Source organism: Grus americana, chromosome 3 (genome assembly GCF_028858705.1).
Source record: "Grus americana isolate bGruAme1 chromosome 3, bGruAme1.mat, whole genome shotgun sequence".
NCBI lineage: Eukaryota > Metazoa > Chordata > Aves > Gruiformes > Gruidae > Grus > Grus americana.
This window is the reverse complement of record NC_072854.1, coordinates 57,164,596-57,183,343: the sequence shown is the minus strand read 5'-3', so window position 1 is coordinate 57,183,343 and position 18,748 is coordinate 57,164,596. Positions and strand designations below refer to the sequence as shown.

General features: G+C 40.1%; 1 protein-coding gene across 6 annotated transcripts in view; it reads right to left on the bottom strand.

Annotated features, from left to right (window-relative positions):
- Window positions 1-2,627: 2,627 nt before the first annotated feature.
- Window positions 2,628-18,748, bottom strand: part of PKIB (cAMP-dependent protein kinase inhibitor beta) — a 56,114-nt gene continuing 39,993 nt past the window's right edge. For 5 of the 6 annotated variants that reach the window (XM_054822858.1, XM_054822854.1, XM_054822857.1 and 2 more), the window contains exons 2-3: window positions 7,947-8,121; window positions 2,628-3,491 (exon numbers count right to left, since the gene is read on the bottom strand). In XM_054822858.1, coding sequence (XP_054678833.1) covers window positions 3,406-3,491; window positions 7,947-8,094 — 234 coding nt within the window. In that variant the 5' untranslated portion in view covers window positions 8,095-8,121 and the 3' untranslated portion in view covers window positions 2,628-3,405. Of the gene's footprint in view, window positions 3,492-7,946; window positions 8,122-11,281; window positions 11,380-18,748 lie in introns of all 6 variants that reach the window. The other variant, XM_054822855.1, reaches the window with a different exon arrangement.

Here is an 18,748-nt window from a genome sequence, read left to right as displayed (position 1 = left end):
CTATTTAGTCCTTTATTGCCTTCCAGATAACAAATTGAACTTTCCTGATTTATAGCAACAAAAGATGTGCCTCAGCATGTTCATCCGCCTCTTGGTGCTTCTGATGAAGGGCTGACCCAAAGAAAATTATCTTCTTAATGACATCTGGAAAAGATTGAGGCCAATTCTCTATATATTCCAAGTACCTGAAGTGTTTTATATATGCACAATGAAGTTACAGGGAGAGGTTCCTGGGGTTTTGTTGTGGGTTTTTTTAAATATATGCAGAATGGCTAAGAATGACTAATTGCTTGATTAAGGTCTAAAATTTGGAGATAACAAAGTTACCTTTTTTGCTTGGTACTAAAATGAATTTCTTTGCTCTATAAAAGCCCAGGATAGTGCTGTATGCTGATGAAAAAGATGCTATTACCTGTGCCACACTTGCTGGAATGGAAATTGGGATTAATACATTATAATACCAGATTAGCCTTAATAGAAATTTGCTGCCATAATTTATCAAGGTAATTAAGTATGTACCTAATTTTAGGCACTAAGTAGTTCTATTGACTTCAGTGAGACTAGTCTGCATTCAAAGTTAAACATGTTTTAAAATACTCTGCTGATTCAGGGCTGTAACTTTGTTACCCTATGGATTAAGAGAATGCCCATTACAGTTGAAACGAGATAAACTGGCTTAGTGAGAAACGTATTCAGAAGCACTTATTTTGCTCTTTACAGGCTCAGCCAAAGTTTAGTAGGACTATTACCTATCTCAAGGTACTAAAAAGAAAATGAACCAGAACTTTCTCAACTTTAGTTGTGCTTAAGATGGTAACCCTGCCTAAACCCCAGACTACTGGACAGCATGGCATAGAGACCCCCAGACAGCTCTAAAGGGGCTAGTTCCTGTCTGGCTGAGTCAAGCATAATACACAGCTAATAAATTATTCTGGAACAAAGTTTATATGGCACAATGTCTCCCACACCAACCAGTGTTTATGGTTCTGTGTATGCTGGTCAGAAATATGCAGCTGGCTCAGAACTGGAAAGATTTATTTGACAAAATCCAGGGCATAACTAGATATTCCTCATCTATAGTCAAACTGACTACAAAAAGAGCTCTCTCATGCAGCCTCGACTAATTGTTTAGACACAAACTGTACATGTATGTGGCAAAGAAGTGTTTCTGCGTCTGTAACTTGGTTAATCACCTAGATAATATAGGCAAATGAGGACTGTATAGTATACAACCCACATATTATAGATCAAATATGTTCATCCTGCTTTTGAGTTGCATTTTTAATCTTCCTGTTAGTCTTTACTTCTTATGCAATTTTTCTAATTTTCTTCTTTCTATGTAGCATGTTCTCAACGACACATTCATACAGCTCAAGTACAAAGTAAGCACTAATTTTCCAGAGCATTGAGCACTCTGACTAGTTCTAAGCTGTACATGTGTGAGCAGTTAACTTCGTGTACGTACACAGCTGTGGAATGGGTTTTATAGAGAGTTTAGCATATGAATAATTTGCTAAATTCAACTGGTTCACAATTGGTGTTTTAATAGTAAAAAACTTCAAAGCATCTTAGGCTAGCAAAATACTTATTTTAAGTATCTATTCCTGTAACCCAAATTTCAGTGTCTGTATTCTGTAAGAGAAGAATCTAAATATATCCAGTGCTGCAACTGTGAAAGAAGAGAATTCAATACAGGCCTCGACCCAAAAGAGCACTTTAGCATATGCTCCACTTAAAGCATATAAGGAATTCTGTTTCAGTAATACTCAGCTACCTCATTTCCATGGGATCATTTTAACTTCTTAAAATTGAACAATTTTATGTACTGTGACGCTATAAAGGAGGCTGGTATATGAGAATGGGACTGCAACTGAGAACAAGAGCGTGTACCACAGCTCTTGAGTCCCTCTCCACTGCAGTTTCCTCCAGTGTCAGCTAGTTCAGTCTCTCGGACTTTCTTAAACCAACTGCTTTGCTCCAGTGGAGCAAGTTATTTGATCTTTCCAAACCCAAAAGTAATTCTGGGATGCTGCACTTGTTAAATGAATACAGGTAAGTGGAGAGAACGGTGTCAGTTCAGTTGGATGAAACTGAATCCTTTACTGAACGGTCCCCAAAAGACAGTGCGTGAGTAAATGCACACTAGGAATGGTAGGTGTGCAGAGAGGCCTCTTACAAGCTGTCTGCCAGCTTGTAATACACAAATATTTTATAGATAGAATACTGGTCAAATGTGGAATGTACCCATGCTTCCTCCATCTGGCTACAGTCCAGCAGAGGTCGTGTGAGCAAATAAAAGCATTCAATTGTCAGTGTTGCGTTAGGTTTCAAGAAGTACGTAAGTGGCTGCTGCCCCAGGCTGCAGTAAAGGTACGTGAATCTTAGGTCTCCTACAATAAGGGAGTGAATGCTAAATATTTGCAGGAGCATGACCCCCATAACAAAATACCACCTTTCAGTAGAGAAAAACATTTGCTTAAAAATCTTTGTAAAAATCACAATGATTAGAACATCTTCATTGCCAGCAAACAATAAAGCAAAAACCAGATAAAATAAAAAAAAAGGTATTATGGGGTTTTAAGTCTTGTCATACAGGAGAAACATCAAGAAATCATCAGAAGACAGAAAAGATGATAGCTATTTAATTTCCACAGTGAGATTAAACAATTTTAATCACTTAAAACATGGCTACTTTATTTTAGATACACATGAACAGCTACAATATTCAGCCTGAAAACAGAAATGACAGAAGTGGCAAGATTGCTAAGAGTGGGAGAACTGAGATGATCTGCCATAATCAAATAGAGTTTAAAGAGAATTTGAAAACAAACACTGGTGTTTAAGTAGTTTACAAAACCTTTTGGAGACAGGAGGAGGAGAGAAAAAAATTGTTTCTCTTTTTTTATTTCTCATATCCATCTACATATCCCTAATGAGAACAAAAATCTCAGGACATAAATTACAGGTAATGTCTGTAATCTAATATATACTTAATATCATCTTAAGGTGGGGACAGTGAATACACCTCTGTGTCGAGAGAAAGAAGCTATTTTGGGAAATTAAGAAACAGGATTTTTATTTTGAAGCAATCATTAATTGGTGGTACATCTGCTAGGCATATTAATTGAAACTGTGAGAGAAGATTAGTTAGGACGAGTACTACAACCATGAGAAAACCCAAAACAAGAGATACATTCTTTAGCTTTCTTCCCATTTGGATGTGTAGAACATTGGTTTTGAAGGACAGTAGAAAAAACAGTAGTTCCACATTAATGTCATCTAGGTACAAGTGTGTTGCAAAATTTTGTCTGTGCTGCTAAAGTTGCTACTACACTTCAGAAGGGGTGACAGAGGAAAACTGGAAAGTCTGTCGATGGGTTTCATTAATCCAGCAGTCCTCAGGTGTTAGGAATCATTGCTTTTTCCTTCCGTCTCTTGACTTTCCAGCAAGGCTTTGGATGATGGCACTTCTCCACCCTCTGCTCCTCCATCTAAAAAAAGAATCAAACATTTATATACCACATGCATTCTCACAGTTTTTTTTAATGCAGCCAAATATTTGGTTTCACTGGTCATCTCTGTTTGGATTGGCTCTTTATTATCACACTCACAGGTGCTGTAGAGAGATTAACTTGAAAGATAACTTGCAGAGACATCTTCCAAAAGCAGTTGCCTATTGACGTGGATTTTCCTGCTCCTTGCACATGCTGATCATTGTGCATTCGGTTGTAAGAAACAGGTTGGAGATAATTTTTTATTATAGTTATTCTTTTCTTCTGGGTAATTTCCAAAGTCAAGTTAGAATATTGCATTCCTCTGAGCATTGCCTGGTTTCATGTAGATAACATTACAGTTTATGAACATGCCAGTTATCTGGTTGATCTTCTTTGCCAAGAAATACATAGGAGAATTCACCCTGTCTTCACAAGATGAGGGGATTTTTTTGTTACTCTGATTTGGGAGTTCACTCTTCTGTAGGTTAGAGTTGAATGCTTACAGGACTAGTATAGGTACCAGCTCCCAAGCATGCATGGCTATTAGATGAAGAGTTCCACCGTGTTGCTTTTGATGCTCAAATTCTCTCACTGAGAAACAGGAACTCCTTTTGCTTTATTTCCTTGCAAAGCATAATCATTTTCACACTACCTTCAAGTCCCACATGGTGTTACCAGTGCTAACAGAACAGGTTGTATGCCCAAATCTAAGACAGCCCATAGCTTTTGGGGGCAAGGAGGGGTCTGCTCAGCATATCTGGCTGTACCACCTTCCAAGTCCTAACTGTTTTAACAGTGATAATCTAAGGGGCACATTTTCAGCTATTTGCCCTGGAGACTTGCCACAAAATATCACAAACAGCCAAAAGAGTTACATATCTTGGTCTCCACAAACCACAGCAAATGGATACCACTGCACACAATTCATCAGCTAAAGGGCTTAGCAGAAACCATTTGATGTTGTAAGTCTGCTCAGAGTTCTGGAGGCTTCAGAGTTTCATACTGGTAAATTAAGAACTGAGTCATTTGATACCCTTCAGTATTACATAGCACAGCAATCTCCTCTATGTGCTGTTTCTGTGTGGGCTTGGATGTGAGTCTTGCAGACAGGGTAGAAGTAAGCGCTTTGTTAGAGGAAATCTAATCTCGTAGTCGGTAGCACTTAGGTGTGCAACAGGTGCTAAGATGCTGAGTGTATCAAGTCAGTTACACACCTAGAAAAAATTCAGCAAACGTAATAAAAGTTATTGGCAGAACAGTGCCCTAAAGCAGATTACCAAATATGAGAGGCCAGTATTGCCTCTTTGCTCTCAAACTTCTTGCAGACTTCAACTTTTGGATCACCAGTAACACCAGTCGTTTAACGTGGTTCCAGTATGGCCTCCCACCAGAGCACCTGTGGAAAGTCTCAGCCCTCCAAACCTTACGCATCATCAGAGGATGATCAGACAGTCTTCATTTCAGAGTTAAGCTCTGAGAGAAACAGCTAGTGCCAAAATCTCTCCTGTCCATCTCATGAGAACATTCATTTGGTGCGGCTTGCAGAGTACATCGAAATTTATATCACACAGCTACGATCCTTGTATATTCATAAAGAATACATGCAAAGTCTCTTTTCTAAGCCAGACAAAAGGTATTAGCACATCCTGTTCCTGACCTTTCACTATGACAGCAGCTGACGGCATTTTAGAAAGAGAGAAAATGTATGACCCAATGAGCATTAGCTAAATTTGAAGCAAGAGGGAGAGAGTCCTCCTCACCATTTCCCATAATCTTCACTGAATCTTTCAGAATAAAAAAAAAATAGGGCATACTTTATATAGCCACATGTTCCATCTTCTCCACTTTTCTCATTTATCCAATTTCTTTGTTCTGAGTTGGAAATGGCTTTCATTTTTTTAACAACTTACTGTTAAAACCAGAAACAGGCAGAAAGAGACGCCTGTTAGACCCTCAAATGTTTCACAGTTTCCCTGTCACAGCATTTGAGCTTCCAAACTTTCTTTCCAGTTTTGTTTGCTGTCTCATTGGAAGTTTAACTTTCAACACAATGAGGCCATAATTCCCACCTGATACTTCTGGAATTCCCAACCCCAAAAAGCATCTAAGCAGTCAGAATGGAATTAACTGCATCCTGTATTCATTTCCTATTATCACTACTGCAAACTGCTGATAACAGAAACTGTTCCTTCCAGGCACGCCCTGGCACAGCTATATGCCAACGACAAAAGCAAAGGATAATTCCATGCTCTTAATTGTTCTTCAAATCCTGACAGTGCTGGTGCTTGCATTTATAAGAAAGCATCAGTACATTTTGCTAAAACTAATGTAGTTATGTTTCATTTCTTCTTCTTAATGCATTGGATGGGCACCAGGAGAGGAGGATTATTCTGTCTGAAGGGCTAAGTACTTATTTTATGCTGTGCTGTAACATTTCTTTTAACAAGACTTTCACTCTTTCATGGGAAAAAAAAGATCAAAGAGAGAAATTCTGCATGCTTTAAAAAAGTATATTCTTTCCAATTACTAAACTTTCCAGAGGCCAAAATGAAACAAACATGAGGAACTTATCTACAACTGTTGTATTCTTTTGTGCTTTGTTTAACATGGTTTTGTGCATCTCCCTCTAGGTTCACAGCTCTAAACAATACAAAGGTTAGTTACACATAATGTAGCAATGACTGTATCAGTGGGTTGGACTGGTCACTTCACTTCCACAGCTCCTGACACTAATAACAATATACATTCCCATCTACCTTCCCTTTGATAAGGGAAACAGTTCTCTCCTGCTGGAGCCTGACCCCTGGTCATGGTGCACGAACCGTGCCAGGCAGAAGAGCAATTTGGAATAAAAACCCCTATAATATTTGAAAAGCAAAGTATTAAATGTTAAGTGACTGTCTGTACTTTGGAATGGATTTCCAGTGCTCCAGTTGCACACATCAGAAGGAGAAAATCTGTAGGGACATACTTTTCATATTCCTAGGGAAAAATCTCTCCTTGAAACAGAGGAGTTTTGACTGGGGTTTATCTGCCATCATTGCCCCTGGGCTCCCAGGGCTCCCAGCTTTACTTTGAATGCACTCTGACACAGTGCTCCTTGTCCTTCCCACTTGCTCTTCCAGATTCCCCCACTTCCCTCACTACTGCCCTGCAGCCTGAGGGTATCTGATCTTGTCGTCTATCCCTTTTTTATGTCCATTCTCTGTCCTTCATAAATCTTTGCCCTTTCCTTTTGCAAAAGTAATGCCTCCTTCCAGCACCCATTCAGATGCTTATTTTCCTCTCTTTCCCAGGGTCAAACCAGGACGTGGTCATTCAGTCCCTTCTCACTCCTCCTGGAAGTGCTGTTTCTACCTGCCCTCTTCTTCACCAGCAGTCCTTTGATGGGCCTGTGTTGGGTTTGGATTACAGAATGCCAAATACATGAATATAAATTAAATCATCAAAGCAAGAACAGCTTGTAATCAAAGGAATCCTCCCTGCCTGCCCCCTCAGCCTTTATGGTGCTTTAGGAGGCTGTAAACTTTAATGTCCTGTAGTTGCTTCGGGCAACATACAAGCTGGACATCCATTTCGGGAGCCTGGGAATCCCTCCTATAATCTACTTCAGTTCAGATTCATGGGCCCTCCACTCAGCACAGGCCTGCCTCCCCCTGTGCTCCCCCCACACCATCGCTGCTCCTGGAACCGGGACCACCAGCTGCGATGGCATTTGTCACAGCAGCGACAGTGATGGGCATGAGAAGAAAGTTACTTCCAAATCAGAACCTAAAAAAGTAGGGGCAACCTGTGCTCAGGGCCAACCTATAATTCTCACTTCATAGGCATTAGAAACCAGATTTTTCTGAATCTGAAAATCCCCCTGAAAGTAAAAAGAACTCAAATGTAAAGCTGGTGTTGATTAGACCTGTGCTAATCAACAGGGCACCTTATGAAACTAAAGGACAGGCCAAAATACGACACTGGTCTCAGATAGCAAAGTTGAAAGCTTAATAGCAGGAGTAAATCACTGTAAACCCTACTCTTAATGTATATGCCTGAGTTAGGACGATAGCTGTAATCGGATTAACAGTGCAACTTGCTGTCTTGTGCTAAGTTATCTCAGTGCAGGACTAGACTCTAATTTAAAGCTGGAGTGCTGGTTTTCCAAGCTGTGCGGCAATGCAACTGTGTTTGCTCTTCCTCAGGGGAACTGGAGTTCAGTTCCCAGCACCCTTCCCCAGGCTGCTGAACACAGAGTCTGTGGGTGGATATGGCAGACTTGGTCTGGGTTAAAATTAATTTGTCTCATCAGGAGGTACAAGTGGTAACTGCTTTGGAAGGTTGAATTTAGTCATAAATGAAGAAATATTAGTATTGACATCAAAACTGCATGGTAGCATGAGTCTTAAGGAGAAAGCAAAGGACAACTGCAGAAAAATGTCCATTTCTGGAATGTGCAGGTATTACCTTCTGAAATGGAGAGCTCAGCCAGTTTGTGTGGCAGGTCTGAAGTCCCAGCACCAGCAGGAGAGCCCAGAATATCTGGTAAGGCGTTCCGGCGGCCTGCCCGTCCTGATGCCGCAAAATCTGTGACCACAGGCTCCACATCAGTCATTGCTGACTCCTTTCCTCATAGCAACATCTGCAGATGGAACAAACACAAGAAGAAAACAGCTGTAGCCCAGATGGATGCTAATCACCTGCTCAACAATACAATAGCCATAGGCCTTGCCCAGTGGGTCTTTTGTTATTAAAAGCCATGTATTTCAATACTGAGTGCTTCAGCTTTATCCATGCCCCAGAAGAAGGTAAAAGAATCTCTGTGCTTTTCCTTCTGTTGCCACTTGCACATCAGACTAGCACAATGAACAGCTCTGTACCTACGAGAAACCTGTGGATAGGGGCAGCAACATCCCTTTCTGCCAGCCACTTGTATGTCTTTTTATGACCTGATTCCTCTTTTTAAGTGGTTTTGCCATACAACCACTCCGAAGGGAACTGAAACTCTGTTTCATCATACTGTCTCTATGAAGCAAAGCATGTTTTCTTTATTACTTTTTTACTTTTGTTCATTAAGAATCTTGTATAGATTCTTATTTGGAATCTTATTAGAACCAACACCTTTCACAGAGCAGCAAATTATACAAAAAAGACCTCTCAAAAAACCAAACTAAAACTCTTCATAAAATTTCTTTATCCTGCAGATGTCAAACCATTTGTTTTCCCTCTGCTCCTTGTTAGCTTGGTTTAACCTCAGCTTATGCATGCGACTTTTATCTAATAAATAACTGAATCCTGGAAACAACAGAACCAACAGTGCTCTGCTCTCTTCATCCGTGTCTCAAAGCCCACCTAATCAAATGGAAAAACTCCCGCTGACCCAAATGGGCTTTGGATCAGGCAGAGAGGTGTTTGCAGGATCACAGCCCAGGGCACCAGCTTAAGTGAGAACACCTGGAGCAGAAGGTGATACTTAGCTGCAAATGGCACACAGGGATCGTGTGTGAAAACTCCTATTAGCAACTGTGTTATTAAGAATCACAAAAGACTATCATACCAGAATTGTTCACAATCATTTCTGATAATTAACAGGGTAAGTTCTAATGATTACACATTAATTGTTCAATTTAAAGCAGTATTTTTTGTTCTGTGTGTAATGTGGGAACAGGAACATTGTAAATACAGTTAGTGCTTTGTGTGGGAAGGAATACAGATGGGGCTGGAGACCAATGTGATGGAAGGCTGTCTCAGCTTTCCGTTGACAACTGGCTGTAGTTAGACTAAGACTTGGATAACAAAAGTCTCAATCATTTTAGTGTTGTTCATATAAGAAGCAAAGCATAATAGTCCCCTTTCTAAAATTCTGCTAAGGTTGGGAAATATCAGTGCTCTCATTTCATGGAAGAAAAACTGAGGCAAATAAGAGATTGAACATGACTTGCTCTGGTGTGCAGGAAGGGAGGGGCAGAAATTTGATTACTAATGCTGACCTGGTGTTTCCACCACAAAGAATATTTTCCTTTTCTCCCTCAAAGTGCCTTTCAGCTGTGTCACTCCAACAACAAGAATAAATATTCTTAATCTTCTTTGTATCTCTAAACACTTTGTAATAAAATAAATGAATCATTCTTGGAAAGATATGAAGGCATGAGTAGTACCTGCAAATCTGAAAGACAACTTGAACATGCAAACAAACCACTTTCTTTGAGCAAAGTCAGCAACTGTTAAGTTCTGACCTGGAGATTTAGCAGAAAGTTCCTGTCTTGCATGAAAATAGTCAGGTCAAGTCCAAATGAATCTTCTCCATAAGCAGCAAAAATATAAAAACTGTACATGGACATTCAAGAATGCAACTTTGAGAAAATAAACGAAGTATGTACATCAACATTCTCAGTTAGATATAGCATTATACTATGTATTCATTACAATGGTGGGGTCAGGACTTATTTACAGACACAGTCTCATGGCTTTTTTTGTGGTGGTCATATTTACTTCACTGAAGGTGTCCTAAATAGATTTCTCCACATGCTCACCAGAGCAAGTAAAGAGACTAAATTACACTTCAGAACAGAAAATATTCAGGATTTCCTTTTGCTTGGTAAAACTGTTAAAATTTGTTCCCAATGCCAAAATACCAGTGTGGCTGCAGCTCCTGCCCATTTCAGTTCAGCCATTTAGTTGGTGAGACAATAATACTGTTGTGAGCTGACTGCTGTTCACATAAAGATCTACAGAATGACCTGGACATCATAACACACCAAAGACTTGCTCAAATGTGTCTGGTGGATTTGGTTTTTTCTCTCTTTTCTCTCTAGGGGTGTTTTGGTTCCTAAATGGTTACTTTTTAAATGGAGAAAATTTGCTCTACAACTCATGCTATATGAAACTACTCTCTTCTACAGTAGTTTCATATTACCCACCTTGTGCATTTGTTTCATATCTGTCCCTTTCCTCTCCAGCTCATCTCCTTCTCCCCTGATGTAATCTCCCTTTCTTGCATAATACGAGACAACCCAGGAAGATGAGGAAGGACATAGTCTGACACGCTTTCATGTATGGGAATTTTTATTTATGCACTTGACTAAAAAAGTGTGCAGAGACAAATCTAAAACGTCTGTCAGAAAAACAGCTGATCATTATCCATCAGTCCAGTGGCCATAACTCAAATGTCGCTATCTAAAAATAGTAAAAGCACACCATCCTTTATATATGTAGCAGTTACCATTATGTTTTCACTTTTGTTTTTTCTATACTACACTTAAGATATTAAAGGCTGAGAAGAAGACCAAGTTCAAAAGTTAAGGGCTACCCACTACGCTAGCACAGGATGTTCTCCAAGTATATTTGAAAGACGAGGGAATTGGCATTATAAATCAAAACTTTAGTCCATTTAGGTCCATATAAATCAAAACTTAAGTCTACCGCCAAACATATGACAGACCATATTCAAAATAGCTTGCTGCTGTTCTTTAATGTTCTAAGGAATTCAGTTTCATTCTGATGCTTTCTTAAAATAGTATTTTCTAAGGCCTACATCCAAGTAAGGATGTAGAGTTTCTCTGCTCTTCATCTGTTTCTACCTTTAATTTTTTTAACATTTCCATCAGGAAATAACTATCTTTTTGGCACCTTCTTGCATCTGTTACGTGTAGTATTTTTCATGCTTCCTCACAGGATAAATAATAATCATAGTGTGCACATCATCTATTTTCCCAATTCTACTCCTCCTCCCGCTGGCAACATCTCCTTCAGCTTTGCTGAACTCATTTTGCTGTAGCCTTATCCAAGTTAAAGATACTCACATCTTGCAAATGCCTGCATGCAGTTGTCTCTCTCAGCTTCCAAATTACTGTTGTCATTTTCCTCCTACGTCAATGCTCACCAGACTAATGGTGTGCAGCTGTAAAAGAATAGTGACAGATCCAGAGAAGATTCCCTACTTCCCTGACTTGTTTTTTTCCATAGCAAAAATCAGGCTGCCCAAAAGCAGAGGGGACTGGGTGGGAAACAGAGTTGAGCAGGGATGCAGGCTGTTTGCAGGGGGTCAACAGTAGGAAGGCAGGTCGACCTTCCCGAAAAGCTCACCGACTAAAATTAGAGACTGAAAGCCTTGACTGGCACCCCAACTAGTACTCCTTCAGTACTCCACGGCACCAGACTAATTTTGCAGCTCATTACCGGGCCATGACACAGCCCTAAGGGGTTTTGGGGAGTACTAGGTTAATCTTCTTGTATTCCAAACCCCTGCAGGACCACCCAGAATGCACAACGGGCCACTCAGGTGTGCAAGGGGGAAGGAAATACTCTGCTTCTGAAAACTGGCTACAACCAAAAGTAAAACTCAATTACTGTATCTATCAGACATTTAAGTAAATGTCCTCAGACAAAGTGATGGCAGGTAAACTACCAGTGGGATTTTCTCTAAGCGAGACAGCTAGTTTGTTAATCTTTGAATCTTCTTCTGTTGGTACCATAGCCAGCCCTTTGGGGGAAAATGAGTCACAGAAGCTCATGAGAATTTATTTAAGTAAATGACAAAGGAAAAGAACAAATAAGTCTCCTGAAACATCTTGTGTTGAGGATCAAGGGAAAAAAAGCTTCATGGTGCTCAGTTGTAGCAGGTGCTGCCGTCCACATTAAATGTCAGCGCCGTCTCTCCCTCACCCTATCTGTTAGGAAGTAGATAAATCACCACCATGCGTATTTGTGAAAGCTCTTTTTTCCTCTGATCTTTTTACTGTCTTACACAGAGGCAAAATACTGGATTTGTTCTGCTTGGAAGGACAAACTATTCCTCAGGAAATGTCAAAAGGTTCCTGACATTGGTATTGTGGCAACTCCATGCAGGAGACTGAAAGACCAAACTCATCACTCCCTGCCACTCAGGCACTTCTCTCCAAAGCTCTTCTCTTAGGTCTTACGTATAGTCTCTGTCTGCACTATCAGAGAAAGCTACACTTCCCAAACACTGTTCCTTTTGAATGCCCCTTACTAGGAACAAACTGGAAAGCATGAAATCCTCTCGCAACCACTTGAAAAATACAATAGCCAAGTAGGACTTTTAGAGCCAGACTGACTGATTTTGTGTCTTGATGGTCTCTTACTGTAGGACGCATTTCAGCATATTACTTTATTCAGAAAGAACTTTAGTCCTTTTACTTGTGTTGGTTTTTATTTATTTGTAAGTAATGAGTGTTCTCCAAGCACCTTTACCCAAAATGCCTGTAGGTTCAAAAGTTTTTAAGTAAGGAGAACAGAATGAAGTGCTTCCCACTGTGCAACTGAGATGAAAACCACATCTCCTTGCTATACAGTTGCCATGCTTTCACATCCTCTTCTGCTGCAGCTGCACATGATGGCTTTGCCTCCTCTTCCCAAAGATCTCGGAATAGGAACATTCTCAGTATATGTGCTCATGTAATCCTCATGCTTTATCCTGAAGCATTACTGGACCAAAGAAAAGGAAGAAAGCTAGGAACATTCGTGTTTTTAAGGAAGACAGTCCAGAGGTTATGATGATGACCTGGGCACTTATATAACAATTTTTGTGAGAAAAAATTTCTGTTATGTGTTTTTTCACATCAGTAACATTTGTAACACACTCATAAGCCTAGTACTGGGAAGCACACAGAAATATAAGCAAGCGGTCTTTACCATATCTATATCAAACACAGGAGTCTCGATTCTGTGTGGGGCTTATGTCCTGGTTTTCAGCTAGGACAGAGTTAATTTTCACAAGAAGCTGGGAGAGGACAGCCTGGATAGCTGACCCAAACTAGGCAAAAGGATATTTGATACCATGACATCATGCTCCGGATATAAGGGGGGGTGGGGTGGGTATCGGGGCTCTGGGTGGTAAGTAAATTGCACTGTCACCTGCTTTGTATATTCTAAGTATTGCTGTTGTTGTTTTCCTCTCCCTTTGCTGTTCAGGAGTTTTACCTTTTTCTTCCAATTCTCCTCCACATCCTATGGAGGGGGGGAGTAAGTGAGCGGCCATGTGGTGCTCAGCTGCCAGCTGGGGCTAAATCACAACAGCTTAGAACAAAAGACCACACATTTCTTAATACATAGAAGCATTCTAGCTGACTATGCAGAAGTTAGAAGTGAATCACTCAGGAAAAAAAGTAAATTTGTTAGCTTTCAGGTTTTTTAATACATTACTAAAGTTGAAACAAGAGTTCCTTTTATTACTTCATGTTAGAAAGATTATTTAGGTTTCTTGTACCAACAGAGATGGCCTCTCTAGTGCATGTTCTCTGAAAAATTCATGAGTTGTTTTCCCATATAGGGAAACTAAATTATATCCCATCTCAGGAAATGTACAGTGCAGAAGCATGTCTGAGTCCTTCTACACCTTCTGTCTCAGTCTGGATGTCACAGCCCATATAACACATGATATTTTGGGGATTATATTTGAAAATGTGGTATATTGTTTAACAGGTTTTCATTTTCATTCTTTGCAGTGTACACAGCTGGACAGACATTTAACACAAATGTCTTGTGTGTTTCTTCTCTGCATACATGACCTACTCTACACTCTTGCACCAGAGGCAACATCCTTACTGATGATACGCAAAAATATCTTCCATACATGATTTTCCTTGTCCCAAACTGGTCAGCCTAGAATACCAAGATTACACCATTCCTCCATTTCCTGCCTCGGTGCTCTCAGAAGCATTAATGAAGGTCCAAGATCGTGATCATGTTGTTCAGATGCTCATCAGTTTGGGGTATAGAATCTGAAAACCTTGGCCAAAGCTGTAGGATAAAGACAGGAGCTGACTAATTTTGCCCCTTAGTGAGTCAAATTTCTAGATAAATCTTGTCTATGCTTTCATGAGGAATGGCTGAAGATGGGGAATTAATTTTATTAAGTATTAAGGACCATCACAAACCTTAACAATCTTCACCTCTAAATGCAACATATATCTTAGGTTTTGTTGTCTACCGTATACAGTACCTGAAAAGTGTATGTGTGCACTTGTATAGATACTGCAACCGAAAGGACTAGTGTAAGCCAGAATGGCATGCCAGCATTACAAGGTACATATGGCATGAAACCACTTTCTATACAAATGAAATGGGATGGACTTTTTTCTTCCTTAGACTGGTACTTCAAAATTTTCAGTTGAATTTTCTGATCACTTCTATAAAGCCAATATTCATGGAAAAGACAAGAGAAAAAAAGCCACGTAACTTATTAGTCACACTGCTTTTATGCTTCTGGAGACCGCACAGATACCATGGTGCAGTTCATCCTCTACAACCCGAACGGAACAGAACAGCTTTACTGTTGAGCTGTGTTTGACCCTGAGTACACAGAGTGCTCTGACGCACGGAAGAACGCATTACAAAACTAATGGCAGTTTTAAGTAATGGTACAATTTTCCCATTGTGGAAGAAAACAAAGAAGAGAGGAAAAGGGGTCATGATACTGACAAATGAATCAGAAGTTATCTGCAGCAAGTAATAAATGAAGTGACATTAGCTGAAGGCAGTCAATACCAGGCAAGCGAGCAAATGTCTCTGAGTGACCAAAAGCAATGACAGACAAGCTTTAATCGACTCCACAGAAAAACCAATTCAACAGGGAAGAAACTCTGATGCATCAGCTATGCTGGAAACAAACCAAATGCATCCCCTACTACGGAATAAGAAATGAAACTCAATGGAAACCAACCAACCAACCAACTAACCAACCAACCTAATTCTTCCTCTTATATTTTGGCCATTCATCCTCACAGTTTTCATTTCCTACTGCAAAATGTACAAATATCGCCTGACATACCCACATATACACAGTATACTTTCTGAGTTCAGCCACAGAGTTCCACCCTTCCAAATCCTCTCTTAAAATTTGCATCTGGCCTGAAATCCAAGAGAAGTTTGCCCACCCACGGGAACATACCCAAAGAGTAATTCCGGAATTATTTAGACATAATTTTTAAGGCTAATTTTGCAGAGGCCCTGCAACTAAAACATTGCAGTTAACTTGTGTTTATAATTTTTCACATTGCCAAAAGCACACAAGGAAATAAATGTCCTTACTGTACTACTTGGTTTTGTTACTAGTCATACGTGCACCACACCTTTCCTCCAACCTCTCCCATCTCTTTGTTCATCAGTTTTTGTACTGGGAATTCTTTGGGGAAGAATCAAAGGACTTTTCCCCTCTACTTTGATACCTGCTTCCCCAGCATCCCACAAACACTTCCCACAAGGCAGACAAGTCAAAGGCTTCCTAAGCCTGCATACGCGTGTGTCCGTACTGTATTCCTTTTAGAGGCAGTAAGGGACTTGGTTCTCTGCTTGCCAGCTCTGTGGCAGAAAACTACTCTGATAAAACCACTGGGAAAGGCTGAGGCAGCAAATGGCTTGTGGCACACTGGAGTCCACTTACATAATGTGCTTTAGTAAAGCAATTAGGGCAGTGCAATATAAAATGCAATTGAGAGAAGATGAATTTGCAGTTTAGCAGATTTACGAGAATGGGACAATCCTATGCACATCACCAACCTTTGTACCCAAATTCTCTTACTGGAGAAGGCCTAAGTCTCCTTGAGATCTTATTGACGTGAATGAGGAACTCCTCCATCCAGTTCAGAGCGAGTCAAAAGGTACCAGTATGTACAGGAGGTTCCCAGGAACAGAGGTCCTTGTGGAAGTGCTTACAGAAGAGAAGGAGTTGCAGAGAAAGAGGAGGAGTTGCCTGGTAGCACCATGTGGGCACAAAGGGGTGAAAGTCAGGAGCACAAGGATGACAGAGAAGTAAGAGACATGAGGAGCCTGTAACTATGTGCTTGTACATAGAGAGAATGAGAGATTAACTGAGGGTCTACGTGAGATACAGAAATTATACAGCAAGCTAAAGGGACACAGAAAGAAAGGAGAGCTCTGGAGCCTTACTGAGGAAGAGGAATGAAATCAGTAACAAAGAGCTGCTTTGGAGGGCAAGCGGGATGGAAGCAGGGAGGAAGAGAGGTTTGGTAAAGCTCTGCTGGAGGATGTGCACAGAGATGGGCACGAGAGAGAACCTATGGATGAGCAGCAAACTAGCTAGGTAGCAGTAAAACAGGCATTAATTTTGCTTAAAAGAATATGTGTGTAATTATCCCACTATGCCCACATGTAGGAAACCTGAAGAGTGTGCACGAGAAATACAAAGAGTTTACTACACCAAGGAATTTTTTCCTTTTTTTTTTTTTGAGGGGGATACATTTTTTTGTTAACATGTCACATGCCACAATGTCTGGTTAATTGAATATGTAGTATTTGTGACAACCCTTACACACTGATGTTTGGAGCCCTCAAAAGAACGAGCAGCTGCAATGTCAACTTCTGCAAAAATGTGCCTCTCTTTTGCCCTGCCAGCAGCTCCCTTCCAGGGAGAAAAGTCCCTGTTTAATTCATAGTCCCCCAGAGGGAGAAGTGGGTTTGGTGAAAGGCTTATCTTGCCATTATGAAACTCAGAAAGGAGCAACCCAGTACTTCTCTCTAACTAGCTGTTAGGTGGTAAGAGTCTGGCAGTGAGCAGGAACTGTGTGTGAATAGCAGCAGGCATCTTGTGAAGTCCGTAAGCCTTCAAAGCATGAGACTATTTCCATTAAAAAGCTCTCAGAAGCAATTTATTGTTTTAGTTATGCAAATGAAAGCTGACTTTTGATTTCATTATCTTTGTCATGGACAGATAACATTCCATAATTACATATAAAAACCAATCAATCTTTTTTTTTTTTTTTTTTTTTTTTTTAATTCTTCCTTCTTCAAACCTATGAGCTGTATTTTTTATGGCCTGGATCTGAGCTGGAGAGCATCCCACCCTCTGCGGGTACTTCTTCCCTGGTCAGCTTCAAAATCACCTTACTGATGTGGAAATACTTGTTTAGCCTTAGTACTTCTTCGCCTGACGATAGGAGAGGATACTCGCTCTCTTGTAATGATATCGTCCATGTCTGATGAACACTTCGGAAAAGCTGAAGTGTAACCAAATCCAAGCACCATTCTTCTCCTTAAGTTGGAGTAAAACTTTCCTATTTAAATTTTTCATTTCTGCATTCCGGTTTCATAGTGCCAAACACAAACAAGGAAAAGTCACTATTTCCAGACCAAGAATTACTCATAGCAGTCTATTCTAATTAAAAAAAAAAAACAAACCCACAAAACACCACCACCACCAAAACAGAAAAACCCTAAGGTGAAACTTGGTAATTAATTGCTACTTACTCATAGAGATCTGGATATAGTATTTAAAGCAAAGTCTTCTTAACCCTCAGCTCTTTATCGGCCAATCAAAGCACTAATGTACTAATAAAAGTTAATTTTTATTTCTTTAGGACAGCAAGCTGCAACAAAGCCTGCTTGTCTCTGTCACAAGTGAGTTTGTAAAGCTAACACTCCAAGATTTTATTATTCGACTAATGCACCAGCCTGAAAGGTAAAGCAGCTGACAACTTCAGCTCTTTCACTAGTATTTATTGTTAATGCCAGCATCTCTTCCACCTTATTCAAGATCAAATACCAGCCTGAGAGCTGCTAAGGTATCTTGTAGACATCACCCCAACGCTTCCCTCAAACGGGGTCCTCAGGGTCTCAGAGGGCTTTGCTTTCACCATGAAGCTCTGCATAATTATTTCCCTCCATAAGTATTTATTTTGCGTCTCACTTCAGTTGCTTCTTCTACTCCACAAATGATCTAGGTTTCCTGAACTATTCTTCTGGCTCATCCACAAATACTTCTGGAAATCCAATCCAAAATACTTAATTTGACATTCTTCAATGGATAAGATGTCGGAAAGAAAATTGTGTTTGCACAACTCAATAAATAGTTAGTTAGTTAATAAAATATTAATTTATTAACTCAATTCAAGGGTAGTAAAAGGTCTTTGATTTTGCAAATATAAGTGAACTATTGTAAGATAATTGTATAAAGCCGTCTCTGCTTCAAGGAGACCTGGTCTACCCAAAAGTTATTCCAATGACATTTTTCTAACTAATAAAAGGTATTTTCTCTCCCTAAAAACTTTGTCTCAACCATGTCCTCAGGCCACCACAAATGCTGGAAAGTTCTATGAAATCATTGTGGTTCGGTTTGCCCTCAGGGGAAGATGAACCAACAAAGATCACTGTGCTTTTCACAGTCATCTGATGACTTTAAGTGAGCCCAGGGAAGAAAACAGCCATTTGGCATGTGAAGTCTAACACAAAAAACAGAGCTAACCCCCAGCTGCAAGTCACCCTGGTGCACTGAAGCACCCTTTAATGAGTTC